The sequence below is a fragment of the Carassius carassius genome, chromosome 37 (assembly GCF_963082965.1).
Source record: "Carassius carassius chromosome 37, fCarCar2.1, whole genome shotgun sequence".
In the NCBI taxonomy this organism is placed as follows: domain Eukaryota; kingdom Metazoa; phylum Chordata; class Actinopteri; order Cypriniformes; family Cyprinidae; genus Carassius; species Carassius carassius.
The window spans coordinates 19,047,634-19,064,427 of NC_081791.1; the positions used below are offsets into that span (position 1 = coordinate 19,047,634).

Consider the following 16,794-nt stretch of genomic DNA (forward strand, 5'->3'; position numbering starts at 1 on the left):
TAATAGTTAAACTTTTTTACAGTTCAGTTTCCATTCACTCACAATCCGATCAGTCCTATTTCCTCAAAGCGAAATGCTGCGTAGATATCCGTAATGTAGAACATATCGAGTCGTGGCATGTATCTCCAGTCAAATCTCGACTTGATAAACCGAAAACAAGAAACTGCTTCTCGGAGAAAAAACAGTCTCCTTCCGCTAGGAAATAAACATTCTCTGATCTCGATGAGTGTAAAGCAAACTTTGAGCAATAATGTTCTTGATTTAGGGGTTAGATTACAGATTTTTAAAATATACAGTTTTGACCCACCCCTTTTTGTCTAAGCCGGGGTTCACTTGGAATGTGCTCTCATAGCTGTTTTCCTGTTGCTGCAAGACGTTTCATTTTTTTTTCATGTCTGTTTTTTTTTTATAGCTGGTTGCTTATGAATAGAACTTCATAGAGGATTCATGCTTCTGAGCAAGTCGCATCTCAAAAGTGATCTTCATAATCTCAATAAAAAATGAACAAAGTATTGTATTATAGCTTAAAATATATAATAATAATAGTAAGAATAATAATATATTTTTTTGTTAATTATTGAAGTTGTTATTACTGGTTTAAGGCTGAAGTTGTCTTTCAGGGTTTTGGGTGGTGTAGCTCTAATCTGAAACATCTGAGCTGGTAACCAAAAGGCAACTGTAGGTTTGGAACATTGCAAGGTTTGAATAATGAACAGTTATTTTCTGGAAATAACCTTTTTTTGTCATTTAATGTTGCATTTTGTAATATTTGACAGTAATTCAGTTCATATTTAGAAATCATATTACCAAAAAGTTTGGGGTTGCTAAAATGTTTTTAAATTGCCTTATGCCAAGGTTGGATTAATTAATCAAAAATACAGCAACTTTTTCCTGTGATGGTAAAGCTGAGTTATCGGCATCAATAAAACAGTTTATAAACACTTTTTCCAGATTCCTTGATGAACAGAAAGGTCCATTCGTTAGAAAAAGCTTTTGTAACATTATAAACGTCTTTACTGATACTTTTAATCAATTTAATGTATCCTCTACTGAATTAATGTATTATAAAAAATCAAAACATCATTGTGATAAGCAAAACTGGTGATCCTGAGACCATAAATTGCTTTTAAGTAGATTGGACACAGATGGACAGTTGGTTTATTTGATAGGACAGTGCTGAGGGCAGGGCGGCCTGAGGTTATGCTGACATCTCCCTCTAAAGCTTGAAGTCTCACATATGGTCCAATGAGGCAGAGAGGAATCTCAGTAAACAGCATGACAGCTCTCAGATATGATGGAAACAAAAATCACATCTTTCATTCATTACAACATAATCAAGAAATAAGTGCCAAGAATAATATTAGCTTAGACCGCATCATAACACACAAGAAAAATGTCCATGCAGTTTCCTTTACACTTTTTCAATCTGCTTCCTTCACTGGTGTTTTCAAACACAGCTGGCACTTCTTAGATCTGAGGAGAGGAGAAGAAAAACTGTTATTTGAACAGCATTTGTGTATTTATTTTCCCTGTTCCCATGATATGTGTGAGTTTGAGGTCTGTCTTCTTTCAGACTTCTATTAACAGCAGCAGACTCTAACTGTTTCCACATGACTGATTGAAATCTTTTTTGCTGAGATATTATTTTGAGCATGGGACAACAACGCCACTTCCCTTTTTACCACTTCTTTTTGGTTTACATGGCTTTACCTCACTTCACTCCAAGGCAAAGATCTGATAAGTTACATGAGGATGGCACAATGAGTGGATTCATTTCCAAGTCCACTTGTCCTCCTTTGTGTTTTGACCTTACTGTTCCAATTATAGCCTCGCCTTATGCTTCGTGATTGGTTTAAAACTTCCAGTGAACTAAATTAGTGCAGAATAACACATCACAAATATGTTTAAACTTTATTTAGTCTCTTTCTCTTTTTTCTTTTTATATGCTTCATCCAACTAACATCACAACAAAACAAACGGGAACACATACCATATTGGCTGGTGAAATGTACAGAACAGTTTCCATATTGCAGTCTAGCCTGTTAACTGTCACCCGTCCCCTCTGTGGGACGCCTACATTTACTTCACTATATTACAATTAAATCTAATCTAATCAAACTATTAATCGTTGGAAAGGTCTAAGACTCCCAAATATATATTTTACCAATATTTTTTGTTAAACTTTTGTAGGAAAAGTAATCGATTAATTTATGATAAGAGTTTTGACCTTTGTTTAAAAAAAAATTATTCTTTGTTGGCTTTTTCTCTATCACATTTTAGAAATCATCAGAAATTATATATAAACTGAAAACTTAAAATCTCAAAATTCATCCTTTAAAACCCATTTCAAAATCATACATTGCATTACCATGTAAATGGTACATCAATATCATGTTACAAAATATTTTCATTCATGAATTTATAAAAATTTAAGTTTGGATTGTGCACTACAGTCAATGTTCAAAAATGTGAGTGACAGTTAAGGGGCTAAAGGACAATAATGTGCACACCAATAATAATAATAATGAAATTATTATTTATGTTGCATAGATTTTTCTTTTCAAGAAGTCATTTTAGTTCCTGCCTTTATAATGTACACAATAAGTGCTTTCCCCGAGACACAAAAACACAAAATAATGAACAAATTCATACGTCCTTTTAATTTCAAATGCAATTGCATAGAGGCAAAGAGAAAGATAAATATTGTAATTGTCCCTTTGCCTGTATAATAAATGACTATTAAAGTGCTTGCATAAAAGTGTAATGCAGACAAATGACAATAACAGTACAGAGAAAATTACACTACCGTTTAAAGTTTGGGGTCAGACTTTCTTTCTTTCTTTCTTTCCAAAGAAAATGACACCTTTATTCATCAATGAAAATTTAGCTTTGGCATCACCGGAAAATTTAAATTTTAAAATAAAATAGAAAACACTTAATGTTGTAATATTTCATAAAACGTCTGCTTTTACTGTATTGAATACACGCAGCCTTGGTGAACAGGAGACTTTAAAAAACATTAAAAATGATAAACCATATTGAAAACAATTTTCTGAACGATAGTATAGCTTAAAAAGTATTTTGTAAAATTATCCATTACAATGAATAATGTGGGCTTAGCAAACACATTAAGCATCGTGGGCTTAAAGAAGAAGACCTGAAACAGTGTAAATACAGGCCTTCTGGTTGTTGGAGAGGTATTAATCATATTGAGGTTATATAAATGAATCAGATGTCTTTAGACTGCCTTTTCCTGCTATCCATTCATTTAAAAAGACTGTGAAAGCAAGATCCATTTCCCTTTAACTCAGATATGAAAGGTCTAGAACAAATGGCAGACAAATCTGAGAGCATCACGGCAACCTGTTGGGAGTTTATTTATTTTTTAGCTTTTTTCTTGGCTCTTTTATCCATTTTCTCTTGTTCTGCTTTTTCCTTTTTCTTCTCTTTTTTCTTCTCCTCTTTAGCCTCCTTATACTTCCATATCGGTGGCTCTAAGTAACCTTTGGTTAGCTTATTCTTTTTCTCCTTCTTGGGTGTTGGCTCTCCAGACTTGGTTACTTTGATTTGGGGAACGCAACCAGTGGGGGACACGGTATTGTGACGGGCAATACTGTGCGGGACGAACTTGCGGACTACATTCGAGGCCAGGGAGAGTACGCTGCCTCTCTGCTCCGAGCCGGAGCAGTATGAGCCCAGCGATACAGAAGTGGCAGAGGTAGATGTGACAGAGATGGAGCCATTGCTGTGCTGCATCCCATGTTCCTCGAGCTTTTTCCCAGGGTGCATCTGCATCAGTTCAGGCACAGCCAGACGCCTCTTTCCAATCTCCGGTGGGCTCAACGGACAAAGAGGACGGCATCCGGTTACCACCAAGGGACTGTGGATGCTTGTGGTTATGCGCACCATATGGTCCATGATGCCATTGTCCTGGGGGTCATGTGGAAAACTAAAGGTGAATGTGGACTTCAGGCGATGGGCGAATTTCTGTCCTGTGCTTTTTGTGGCTGTGGCCTTGGCCACTAGCTCTTTCAGTTCTGGCCACTCTGCGACATATTTTTCACAGAATTGTTCAGCCTGAGGTCTGCTGTCCAGCCGTCTAAGTCTGTTTAATGTCTCAAAACGACCTGTCTTCAGAGCCCATTCTCGTATATCCTTCTCCCTTTTGGCATCCACAACATTTACATTGGCTCCTAGCAAAGCAGAGACATAAGGAGACTATATTACATTTCTTCCTCATAGCATACACACTAAAAATCCATTATGTTAGCCAGATATCCAAATGCATATTTTTGTAAAAAAAAAAAAAAAAAGTAAGCATTTTATAGCACATTCTTTATAGTATAATACTTAATAACAAAACTATATTTATGATGGATCTATTTATCTGCTGGTTTGCTGTACATTTGAAAGAGATTACAGTAGCATTATATTTCAAAGAAAGGTCTGAAAATGAAAAGAATCATGGTAATTTTGTTTTTTAAAAGGTTAATAACTGTTTTAACAATTGAAGTTAGTATAAAGTTGAGCTGAGTTGAATTTGTGGCTATAATTACTTAGGGTGAGCGTGATTTGACAAAGTACAACATGTTCCTGGATCAACATCCTCATTCCAATCAACCAATCAGAACTGAGAGATAACTTTTCAGGAAGTGTCAGGTTTAGGTTTACAATCAGGATTAGGTGCTTCTATACCCTTGTTTTTAATCAGCTATAATTGCCCTCTGATTTTAGGGATAAATTATGGGTAAGGTTAGGTTTAGGGGTAGGGATTGGGATTGGGTTTGTATTTTTGTACAGTAATGTTGATCCAGGATCAACAAAAAATGAACATGTCTTACTTGACAAAATCACGGTTACTTAGGACCAGTTACTTAGAAATGCTTAAAAGTGTGAACATTATTGGTTGTAAGAATAGAAAAACATAAGCAGTAATTTTTACCCCGCCAAGTGGCGACTTTAGGAATAACATCAATGTCTAGTCTTGAAGGATTTTACATTTCTACAAGCAGAGTAAAACATATTTACATGATTTTTGAGGACGAAACATTTTATTATCTTTCAAGTTGGGGTACTTAAATTATGTTATTTAATTAAATGATTAAATGGGGTACACCATAAAATGATATAGTAATTAAGAACTAATTAATATATTCAAAATGAATTTTATATATTTGACATTTATAATCTTTTGTTATTGTTGTTATTGTTGTTATAAGCCTATTATTATTATTATCTTGCTCAACTTTTATTATGTAACCAGTATTCACTTGTCCTGTGTCATGACAAATGCAATACAATTCAAGACCACTGCAAGTGAAAGTGATAACATTATTATTGTAAAGAATGTTCAATTTATTGTATTTAGATAAGTGAAAACCTACTGACATCTTGACTACCTGCCTTGTAGGTACAGTGTAAATAATCACTGGTAAGTGCACACATGGCTAATCCATTACCTTGCCGTGAGGGCTAAATGATTATCAGGGATCAGGAAAGAAAATGTCCTCAGGTTCATCTTTTAAACCTGCTCGCACTTGTGTCATGTCACCACATCACTGTGCTACTGTTCTTCAAAAGTTCTTTACTTACCTTACTATATATATATATATATATATATATATATATATTGCAAAACAGTAGCATTTTCAATAGTGGTCTCAAACTTCTGTACTTTTGTACAACCTTTAGTACTGGTACTCAATAGATTGAGGAAGACAGGAACAGCATCCCATGGTTTTCAATATTATGCACCAATTAACTTCATCCAGATTGCTATCCAGATTGCTTAAGGGAAGCTGGTAGGATCTCATCTCTCTGACCTGGTCAGTCTGTAAACTAATTATTACAGTCCTAAAATAACGTACCAGCCATGAGCAGAGAAGCCACACAGTCATCACTGCCTTGCATGACTGCCTTGAGGAGTGCGGTGAAGCCTCGGTTGTCCCGGAGCTCCATGTCCACACTGCTGAAGTAATTTAGGATGTAGGTGAGGATGATTACGAAACCTGGAGTATTTATAGAGAGAATCGGGAATTAGGTCCTTTGTATATTTAATTTTTTTTGTTTGTTTTAATAAAGAGCCTACCAGCCTGTGCAGCAATCATGAGTGCAGTGTTGCCATCATTATCCTGATGATTGATATCCAGAAATGGGCACTGATCGAGTCCATACACCAGATCCAGAAAGCCTTTTGAGACTGCCACCATTAGACCGTTCTATCAGAGATCAAGAAGAGGATTTGTCAGCATAGAAAATGATGTAAACCATCTCTTCTGCCAAGTTTTTGTCATATGGATGATGCTTTATGGGTAATAAGGTTATCTGAATCCCTACCCTGCCATTTATGTCTAGCTCCATGACTTCTTCTCTTGTAACACCTCTCTCCAGAACTCTGCGGAGGGCTGCCGCATTGTTCTTGGCACAGGCTTGGTACAAGGTGTTGGCAGAGCCTCCACTGGCATCTTCCCGTTCATAGTCCGGGAGCACAGAGTCATCTGACAGCACACTCCCAGAATCTGAATCATTCTCAGAAACTGACAACTCAGAGGCATCCTCATCTGGCCCGGAGCCCAGATTTGGATCCTCTTGCACCGTGACTTTAACCTCAGCCATCTGGCCAGCACGAGCCAGGAGTCACACGCTCAGCAGGCACTTCATCATCATCTGCGTCCTCGCCGATCCCTCCCTGGAATCTGCAAAGATAAAGATAAATGTAAAGCTGAAACCATGCTTTGATGTACTGGATGCAAAATGTACTGGAATACATTTAAGTTCATTTTTTTCTTTCATGACAAATACTTATTTTACATAGTGCTATAGTTGGAAATAAAAACTAAGTTAAAAAAAGCCTGATCTAAAAAAAAATAATTGTTTATTATTAAGTTTTTTAATTAGCAAAAATCACTGGCAGAATAATGTATTTTTAATGTACAACATCAGAATAACTTAAATGTTACATTTAAAAACATGAAAATCCACAAATGTAACCATTTTCAGTGAGGAATAATCTTAAATTAAAGAAAAAAACAGCTTGCCAATCTTATATCAGAAATTAATTATAATTAAAAGTAAATTATTATAAATTAAAATGATAATAACCCAGAAGTGGCAACATGTGATCACCCTCCATTAAAATGGGCTCCGTAATAACTTTAAACAATTCACAAACAGTATTGTTTTTAATGTTCAGCTATTTTATACTGGGAAACAAAGTAAAAAATACTGATGAAGGAATTTATTTATTTACTTATTAACTTACTTTATCTTTTTTTTTTCACGAAACAATGTCCTCCCTTTTGGTAGCTTTATTTTTACACGTTCATAGTGCTATTTTTATAGCTATTTTTTGGCTTTTTAGTATTTAATTACATAATTACATTAAATATAATTCATTATAATATCATTTTATTTAATTTGTGATCACTTTGCTTGAATAGGTGGCACAGTGGCACATCTCGGACAGAGAATGGTTCAGGGCTGAACAGGATGAAGAGTCTCACCTGAGGTGAACGTTGTTGTGATTGACAAATGGTAATCTGCACAACTTTACTCAGCTATGCTGTAACAGTCTCAATGTCTGTGAAGAGCTTCACTATAGCTATATCTGGGATGAAGCTATTTATAGGTAGAGGATAACAGGAGAACAGTTACTATAATTTATTTGACTGAAGGTGGAACTTAGGAAGCACAAAGTTTAAGTATCAAACCTGATGAATGTGAATGAGAAGGAACCTATGAACTTTTGTACATGCTTTCTGAAAATATTCAAAGGTTGAAAACAAGGTCGGTAATTGTATGCCAAACTAAACATACTGCAAAATGGGCAATCATTTCACAAGTCAAGCATAACACATTGATATTCTGACTTTAATTTCTCCTAGTGTGGGGTTTTAATGAGAAGAATATGCTGAACTGAACACTTATGATATCTCATATGAACTGTGCAATTCTGTAAATGGTTTGGAAAGAGCAGATTGTGCTAATGGCTCAGGAGAACAGATTCAGTTAGTCAAATTTTAACCTCATGAGTAATGTGTCTGCTTATGTGTCAGCCATGGCCTGACTCTTGACTAATCAAATTCATCATAGTTAAGACCATTTTCACTTCCCACTTTTAAATACCTAGGAGCAAGAAATTGTGAAAGGCACTTAAAAGGATAGTTCGTCCAAAAATGAACACTGGCTGTATTTATTCACCCTTGGGCCATCCAAGATGTTGATGAGTTTGTATTTTCATTAGAACAGTTCTGCAGAAATTTAGCATTATATCATTTGCTCATCAACTGAGCCTCTGCAGTGAATGGGTGCCATCAGGAAAAGATTTAAAAAAACTGATAAAAACATCACAATAATACACAAGTTGCCTAATTTACATGACTACAGTCCATCAATTAATGCATGCTTGTAAAAGGCATATTAACTTTAAACTGTCACTTCTGGCCAAAATATCCATGAGCTACAATAACACTATTGGTGTGAGTCCATAATACATTAAAACACTTCCATCCACTGTTGTTCTCTCACACCAAAATCCACATTAAATGTTTGTTTTCGCTTGTAAATAGCACTTGATCTCTGCCTGTTTGTCTCCCGATTTAGATAAAGATTTTTTAGTGGAGAAAGGAATATTATTGATTGAGGACTTGCCAGAAGAAATGGTATGAAGAAAAAAGGTCTTAATGATGGGTTTGTTTATCACAATTTATTGTGATGTTTTTGTCAGGTACTGTAACTCTCATTCTCACGGCACCAATTCACTAAATAGGATCCAATGGTAAGCAAGTGATGTAAATGCTACATTCCTTCAAAATTGTTCTGATGAAGAAACAAACTCATCTACATCTCAGCCATCCTGAGAGTACATGTTTTAGAACATTTTCATTTTCGGATTAACTATTCCTTTATGCTTAGGTCACTCATGTAAGTCTTTAATAAAAGCTTCTAAATGGCTATATTTTTTTTTATAGAAAGTGCATCCACATGCAGTATTGTTAATAAAATTTGATGTAAAATTTTGCCAGTGCATGAAAAGAACCATTGTTTGAATCTTTTTTTTTTTTAAAGAACATATTTGCTCTCACAGTGCTTTCCCAGCTATATTTAGCCTCTGTTTCTGTTAGCACAGTGGCCAGTGCAGACTGACATAGGGGCGTGTGTGTGTGTGTGTGAGAGAGAGAGAGAGAAAGAGAGACAGAAGGGAGTAGTGAGGATGGGAAAACATTCCCCGTTAGTGCCACATAAACAGTCTGATCAAGAGATTTATGCGCATATATGTTTGTTTAAGAGAAAGTTTGTTTTTAGATGGTGGTCGTTTCACTTCTGTTAACTGTCCACTTTTAACCAAGTTTTAAGTTTCAGAGGTTCTGTGGTGTGACAGTGTTTTTTATTCCAAGTAGTCTCACTAGTGATGCAATTTATATAGTGCCATAACAAATGCATGCACAGTATTTATAATAAAATATAACTGCTGTGTGTTTTATTATAGCACGTCACACCATAGGACATTTAAAGGTATTTTGACACATAGTTTCCAACAGTTTGGCTCCCATTTGCAGCATCTGCACATAATGTTTTAACTTATTTTATGCTTATTAAGCAGTATATTATCTGAAGACATCCCACAGCAGGACTGAATAAATGAACTTTGGGAAGTACATCCACATAAACATTACAAAACCTCTAAATTCTTATTTACTTCCTGTTACGCCCCATGCAAACTTTTTAGGGATCCCCAAGAGACTGCCCAATTAAAAACTGATTTTGGGAGTGACTCCAGCTTAATACAGTTTTGTATTACACGACGAGGACACTTAAATTTCCATGCAATTTCTACATTTTACTTAAATAAATAAATACGTTTTCCTGTGGCTTAGTGGTAGCAGTGCAAAAGGTCATGGGTTCAATTCCCAGGGAACACACATACTGGTAAAAAAAATGGTATAGCCTGAATACACTGTAAGTCACTTTGGATAAAAGGGTCTGCTAAATGCATACATGTAATTACATAAAATTGCTAAAACTGTTTATTTTAAGTTTTATAGACAAAATCTGTTGTTTTTATAAAAACCTGTCAATTTTTCTTCTTTGTTGTAACACTTTACGTGCCCTTTCAGCAACTGATACTTATTTCCCACTTTTAAAAAAAAATCTATATGCACCAAATCAATAAACACATCCATTGTATCTCACCATTAAAAGTGCTCAGAATATGTTTTAGCATTGTCCACGTCTCTCTGGGTGATCAGATCATTGCTCCTGCTGTGTCTGTTTAGTCCTCCCAGTATGGATTCTTACTGTGGACTGCCTGATCCCGCAGGACAGAGCCGTGTCCCTGCTTGTCCCCTCCTCCCAAGCCCATTGATCAGGCACTTAGGCCTCCCATCACTGAAGAATCTTTCCAAATCTTGACACAGGTGCTCTGTTAAGACATGGCCACTCATCCTGATTACAGGAGATTTATGGATTAACATTCAGAAATGGCAGCTGCCAGGAGTCTTTGGTTTTAGGTTGTAAAGACTGCTTCATTTCTCCAGTCTGAGTGGGCATTTTTCTCATTGACTAACTAAAAAATTTACTTTTTATTGAGAGCAACAAACTATTTTACAATTACCTGTGAAATTTGTTGCTGATGTATGCCACTCAATACAAGCACTAAAGAATTTTACACTTATAATCCATAAAACAGAACACCTCACAGCGCATGTGTATTCTGGGAAGAATATTATGAACTTTGCTGCAGTTATTATAATCACCCTGCCGCTTATTGATTTTCTACTGAGTATTGTATTGTTCCTTTCCCATTTCTGCCAGACATGCCTTCAAACCGCCTGTCTCATATATGCGCTGAAATAGCTATGGATCAGAATATGGTAGAGTTTAGCCAATTAAAAAAGCTTAAGTATATCAGAGAAGCCCAGATAACACCTCGTGCCACACATCTTACAGCCAGACGTTGCTCATCTTGCAGCAGTCACGTGAAAAATCATAGTCTGAAACTGAAATTAGTTGAATCAATTGTTATTAATTTCTTTTTCCAATATCATAGTCGTTTCTTGGCCAACTGGTGAAGACACCTGTTATTTTAGGCCTTATGAATGTGTAACTAATTAGATTAAAAAAAAATCTAATGATTTCCTATTAGTGGTCATGTATTGAGGAACTTCCAAACTCCCCCAAATTATAATTTAGTCAAAACAATGTGTCTCATTCACATACGCATGCACATATGAACATTGTGTGTGTAATCTGAGTACAAATGCTTTTGCACTGAAATTTTAAGAGGTTTGTACTGTTAGGTTAGAGGAGAAATTGTTGGGGTTTAAAAGGAGTCTTAAAAGAGAATCTGCTTTCAGAAATATTATCGATTTGACTTCACTAGCAATACTGGATAAGAACAAACTTGACAATACAATGTCCTCTCCTTGGATCACAACCTTAGTGTGGTGGAGGGGTTTAAGCTCCCTGGGAGCTGTTTTGTCGGGAGCTAAATCTCCTGGTACGGTCACCCTAGGCAAACTGGTCCCAGATGAGAGATCAGACAAAGAGTGGTCCTATTTACCTATTATATGGTTAGGAGAAGGAAAACTGTTATTTCAAACCCCAGCTGCCTTGCAGCATACCCGATCATGGGGAAACTCACTAAGGTGGTCCGCTGCTTTTTCAGCAACATTCTGGCAACTCCAGTGACATTTGTTGGTGTGAAACTGTACCCACTTCTGCTGCTCCTTTGGAGGGGGGACCTGCTGCATGGGCAACAGTTTGTTTCTCTTTTTATATATTCCCCTGCCCTGGCTTGCACCATGGAGAGGTCACTCCAGCTGCGCCTCATGGCATCAAAACACCACGGGAAGCAGCAGTTTACCAGTTATAAGCTACAGTTCAGTTGGCATAGAGCATAGCACCAGGGGTTGCTTCTGACAGTGGGAAAGATCCTTGGCTCTCATTGGACAGCTACAACCTGCCTAGGCTGGGCAGCCCTAGCCAAATATGTGTTGTCCCGTCATAGTCTGCCTTCCCCAATCGGTGCTTGGGGATTAGGAAAACTTCTACAAGCAAATTGTAAGATTTGCACCAGGCAAGAAAGTAACAAGATCAAACATCAGACAAAGGGGAGGTTGGAATATACGTACAATGACAATAGAATTATCAGAATTTATCCAAAATATCAGTGATGTGAGAAAGAAAGCCGTCATTAATACCGAGCTCCTGAGACTGCTGGTTGACATAGCTGCATTGCAAGAAACACGCTTAGATGAACTGGGTTTGCTCAGGGAAAAAGACTACACCTTCCTCTGGCAAGGAAAGAGTGCTGAGGAGCACAGATCGTTTGGAGTTGCTTTCACAATAAGGAACACATTGGTGAAAATGGTTGAGACACCAGACAAGGGTTCTGAATGTCTTCTGACTTGCCGTCTCCATACACATGATGGCCCAGTCACTCTCATCAGTGCCTACACTTCTACACTGAAATCTCCACCTTAAATAGGATTATATGCCAATCTCAGCATCATGATCACGAACATCCCCAGCAAAGAACACATTGTTCTCCTTGGTGACTTCAATGCTAGAGTATGCAGCGATCATGTGTTTTGGCCTTCATGTTTAGGACATTTTGGAGTTGGAAAAATCAATGAGAATGGGCAACACCTGCTAGAGTTGTGTTCCTATAAAGTCCTCCGTGTGACCAACTCCTACTTCCAGACGAAGCCTCAATACAAGGTGTCATGGAGACATCCTTGCTCAAAGCACTGGCACCAGCTGGATATGGGCATTGTCAAATGAACACGCCTTATGCTTGTGCTCCTCACCTGCACTTACAACAGTGCAGACTGCGACAGACTGCTTTAGTGTGTTGCAAGATCAGGCTATAACCTAATAAATTGCATCGTACCAGACAGGCTGGGAAGCCTCGCACCTACACCATCATGATGCATTACACAGAGAAAGTTGAAGATTTTGCCGGTCTGCAGACAACACAACTCTGCTTCTGAGAAATGGGACCACCTCTGGGAGTCTATTCAGAAAACAGTCTTTGCAGTCTTTGGGAAGAAGACCTCAAAGTCCAGTGAGATGACCCTCGCAGTACCTTGAGATATGAGAGATGCAATGATTGTCACCCTCTTTAAGAATAAGAGTGACAGAAGTGATTGCAACAACTACAGGGGCATCTCTCTCCTTAAAATCGCAGGCAAGCTTTACGCCCGCATCTTGCTAGAATGTCTCCAAAAACTAGCGGGGCGTGTCCTCCCTGAGTTCCAATGTGACTTTTGCTTAGAATGATCTACTATGGGCATGATCTTCTCTCTCCGCCAACTACAGGAACAAAGCGAAAGTGACATACAGCCAAGTATGGTGACCCATACTCGGAATTCATGCTCTGCGTTTTAACCCAACCAAAGTGCACACACACAGCAGTGAACACATACACACACAAACACACTCGGAGCAGTGGGCAGCCATTTATGCTGCGGCGCCCGGGGAGCAGTTGGGGGTTCAGTGCCTTGCTCAAGGGCACCTAAGTCATGTTATTGAAGATGGAGAGAGCGCTGTACAGTCACTCCTCCCACCTACAATACCTGCCGGCCCGAGACTCGAACTCACAACCCTTGAATTGCAAGTCCAACACTCTTACCGTTAGGACATGACAATGCAGAGAGCACCAAATTCCCCTTTACATCATCTTCATTGATCTTACCAAGGCATTTGACGTGGTCAGCAGGAATGGGCTGTTTAACAAACTTCTGAAAATTGGACATCCTGATCAGATCATTTCACGATGACATAAAGGCAACCTTCCAGTATCAAGACAGTATTTCAGAATCTTTAAACGTCAAAAGCTGTGTGAAGCAAGGGTTGGGATCTATTTTTCCATGAACAATGAATTAAATTAAACTAAACTGAACAATGACAGTTTCTCTTGCCTTTGAAGTTATTGAGGAAGTTTTGAAACATTGCCACAGTAACTAAATGGAATTGAATCAACACTGAACTTGCTTTATCCAAATAAGATTAATATGGATTCTTTAGAACTGCTTTATAGCTGAATATAATTTATTTTGTAAATGACGAACTTTAAAATCAATGCCATCGAACTGAATCAAATCGACCTAACCTGACCTGAATAATGACATTATTCTCTTTTCTAGAGCTGACATTTATAATTGTTGACATTTAAGATCACTGCTATTTTCTTTTATGCTGCTCCAAAATGATCTGTATTTAATAACCAAAAAATACCTGATGTAAAATTTATTCTAAATGTATAATGTATTTAAAATCAGCTGAAACACTCATATACAAAACTCACATAAGTTCTCATATGATGGAAGTTTGAGAACTTTTTCTGCCCACATAAATACACAAAGTGTATGAAATGATTACTAAAGCCCAATGTGCTTTGAAATGTCATCATACCGAGAAAGCAGAAACTCTTAAAGTAGGGGCCTCATAGTATTGTGAAAAAAGACAAGAACAAACTGATAAAGTACAAGGATTTCAGTTAGGTTTATCCAGCAAATTTAGCTGACACATTTGCTGGTTAGCCACAAAATACATTTTGGCCCACGTCATAAGGGCCTTGGAATGTAAAATCTGAACAAAACAAACTTTAGTGACTGGAATGGTGTATTCCAAATGGAATTTAATTTAATTTAATTTTATTTTTACTAAATTCACAGTTTTCTTTATTTATAGTAGCCCAGTTACAATTGGAACTCATTTCAGATCTCTATGTCAGAAGCCTTATAAACATAAAGACCATTCATAGTTCTCCATTCAAGACCACAATGCCACCAAAATACCAAAAACAGAAATCAGTGCGAGCTGTCATCCTCATTTCTTTGCATGTGCAAAATATCACTTTAAAAATATAGTCAGCCTTAATGGTTGACTTTAAATTTATATAACCCTGACTTCATGAGTATGATAATAAGCCTAAACCAGTGTGTAAAGTATTTGCTCAGTGGAAAGCAAAACCAGCCAAACCTTCAGGATTTTTAGAGCTGGTTCACGTCGGGTTGGCTGGATGAGTTGGATTCAGAGAGCATGCGGAGAGGTGATGTACGGCCACAGTTATTTTCGCAGACTGTTGACCTGAAGCAGAAGAGTTATTGCAGTGCGAAGACGTAGGAAATGAGTCAGAGAAAGAGGAAGCTCAGTTGGCCTTAGAGATCATTCAAGTGGGGCGACTCTCTCCACTAGAGGAGAGAGATTTAATAGAAAATAAATCTGATATGTGTTGGTTAAAATGTGTCTAGTAATATAAATACCACGCAAATTACATATATCGCAGCGTTTATTGCTTTACAGTGGCTTTTGAGTGCTTATTCCTCATTGTGCCAGCAGAGGGCAGCAAACTGCACCATTACTGCATTTGTTACTAGATAGGGTGTTGTTTATGTAATGTTCTCAGGGTACTCGGTGTACCATCACAAAATCGACCTCAGCACAAATGAGTGCTTAGTTTTGACATGCTTAATTTAAGTGTACTTTCGTTTATAGTTTTTATGAAAATGAACTTCCCAAGTCATCAAATTTTCATGTAGAGAGCTGTAATTACTGAGGAACGCGTGACCGGTGTTTGGTATTTGTGAAGGGCAAGAAATCCGTTTTTTCAATGTCAGTCACGGTACAAACTGTGTTTACACACACACACACACACACACACACACACACACACACACACACACACGCACCGTACCCTATGGTAATTCTAATTATGTGCAATTATAGCATAATTATATAAAGCACACTCGTTATGTTCAAAGGACTGAATGTCCTTCTAATGATATGTTGTTGTAAACTTTTTTTTTTTTAGAGAGACCAGCACTAGCTCAGATTTTGTCATTTTAGCTCTCCTTATTAATACCATATGGTGCATTTGTGTGTGCGTGCATGTATGAGGTGAGTGTTTGCAGGATGACGGGCTACTGAGCACTAAGTTTAGTCACAAAAGCAGTGCTAAAGACAGCCATGTGCAGAGTTATTATTAGAGTCTTGGCAGTGTTTCCACAGCCCTTCTTTACACTATTTGGATCCCACTCTGAGAGGCTCAGGCGGATCACGTTCCGCTTTCCACCGTCCTCCTCTTTTTTTCACAGATCTCAGTGTCCGTGAACATACACCATAACAGAAGCATCTGTCTAGATGAAAATCCGACCCAAATTTGTGCGGTTTGGGCTGTAATACGAGAGAGAGAGAGAGAGAGAGAGAGAGAGAGAGAGAGAATATACTAACATTTGTAATTGTATAAACGTGTGGCTTGACTCCAGGCCAGGTGAAGAGGGAATGAGCAGCAGACTCAGGAATGTGTATGTCTACACACATATATTGTGGGCCACCCAAGTATCATGACACGGTCATTCATTTAAGCTGGAAAATATCAAGGCTAAAATAAGCATGGGTCTCGCACAGGTTCTAGATAAGTAAACAAAACATCCAGCAAAAAGCCTTTTTATGGTGGGTTAATTGGATGAATGATTTCTGGCACAATACATAAGCTACTCTATGAAAAAAAAAGTTTGTTTTGAATTTCTGTTTAGTTTTTCTAGTATATTCAGTCTTAGTATTTCAAGGCAAAGTATGTTTAAAGATGTTAAAAGCTGTGTCTATTGGAATTTTTTCACTTTTAATGAAATGGATTTGTAAGAGTTAACCATTTTATACTGTGTTTAAATATATACTGTATAAATATATACTGTATTTTATACTGTAAATTTAATTTAAATACATTCATTTAAATGTATTTCAGTTTAGTTTTACTTTCCAAATTGTTTTTAATGTTTGATGTTTGTT

At 37.2% G+C, this 16,794-nt stretch overlaps 1 protein-coding gene across 2 annotated transcripts; it reads right to left on the reverse strand.

Moving 5' to 3' along the window:
- Window positions 1-2,865: 2,865 nt before the first annotated feature.
- On the reverse strand, window positions 2,866-15,285 carry LOC132117731 (photoreceptor ankyrin repeat protein-like). Of its 2 annotated transcripts, none has more exons than XM_059527043.1 (5): window positions 14,986-15,285; window positions 6,337-6,695; window positions 6,089-6,218; window positions 5,868-6,008; window positions 2,866-4,193 (listed from the first exon to the last, which is right to left on the reverse strand). In XM_059527043.1, the coding sequence occupies exons 2-5, from the start codon at window positions 6,613-6,615 to the stop codon at window positions 3,379-3,381; spliced, it is 1,365 nt and encodes a 454-aa protein (XP_059383026.1). In that variant the 5' UTR covers window positions 6,616-6,695; window positions 14,986-15,285; the 3' UTR covers window positions 2,866-3,378. The 2 variants fall into 2 exon arrangements, with proteins under 2 accessions (XP_059383026.1, XP_059383027.1); XM_059527044.1 differs by lacking the exon at window positions 14,986-15,285 and adding an exon at window positions 10,192-10,234.
- Between the last annotated feature and the right edge of the window lie 1,509 nt (window positions 15,286-16,794).

Excerpts from the sequence above, each read along its gene's own strand:
- LOC132117731 (XM_059527043.1), bottom strand. The coding sequence starts at position 6,615 with ATGGCTGAGGTTAAAGTCACGGTGCAAGAGGATCCAAATCTGGGCTCC. Across the intron at positions 6,219-6,336 it reads AGCTAGACATAAATGGCAGG|AACGGTCTAATGGTGGCAGT; the intron begins GTAGGGATTCAG and ends GATCTCTGATAG. Across the intron at positions 4,194-5,867 it reads GGCTTCTCTGCTCATGGCTG|GAGCCAATGTAAATGTTGTG; the intron begins GTACGTTATTTT and ends CTGCTTTGCTAG.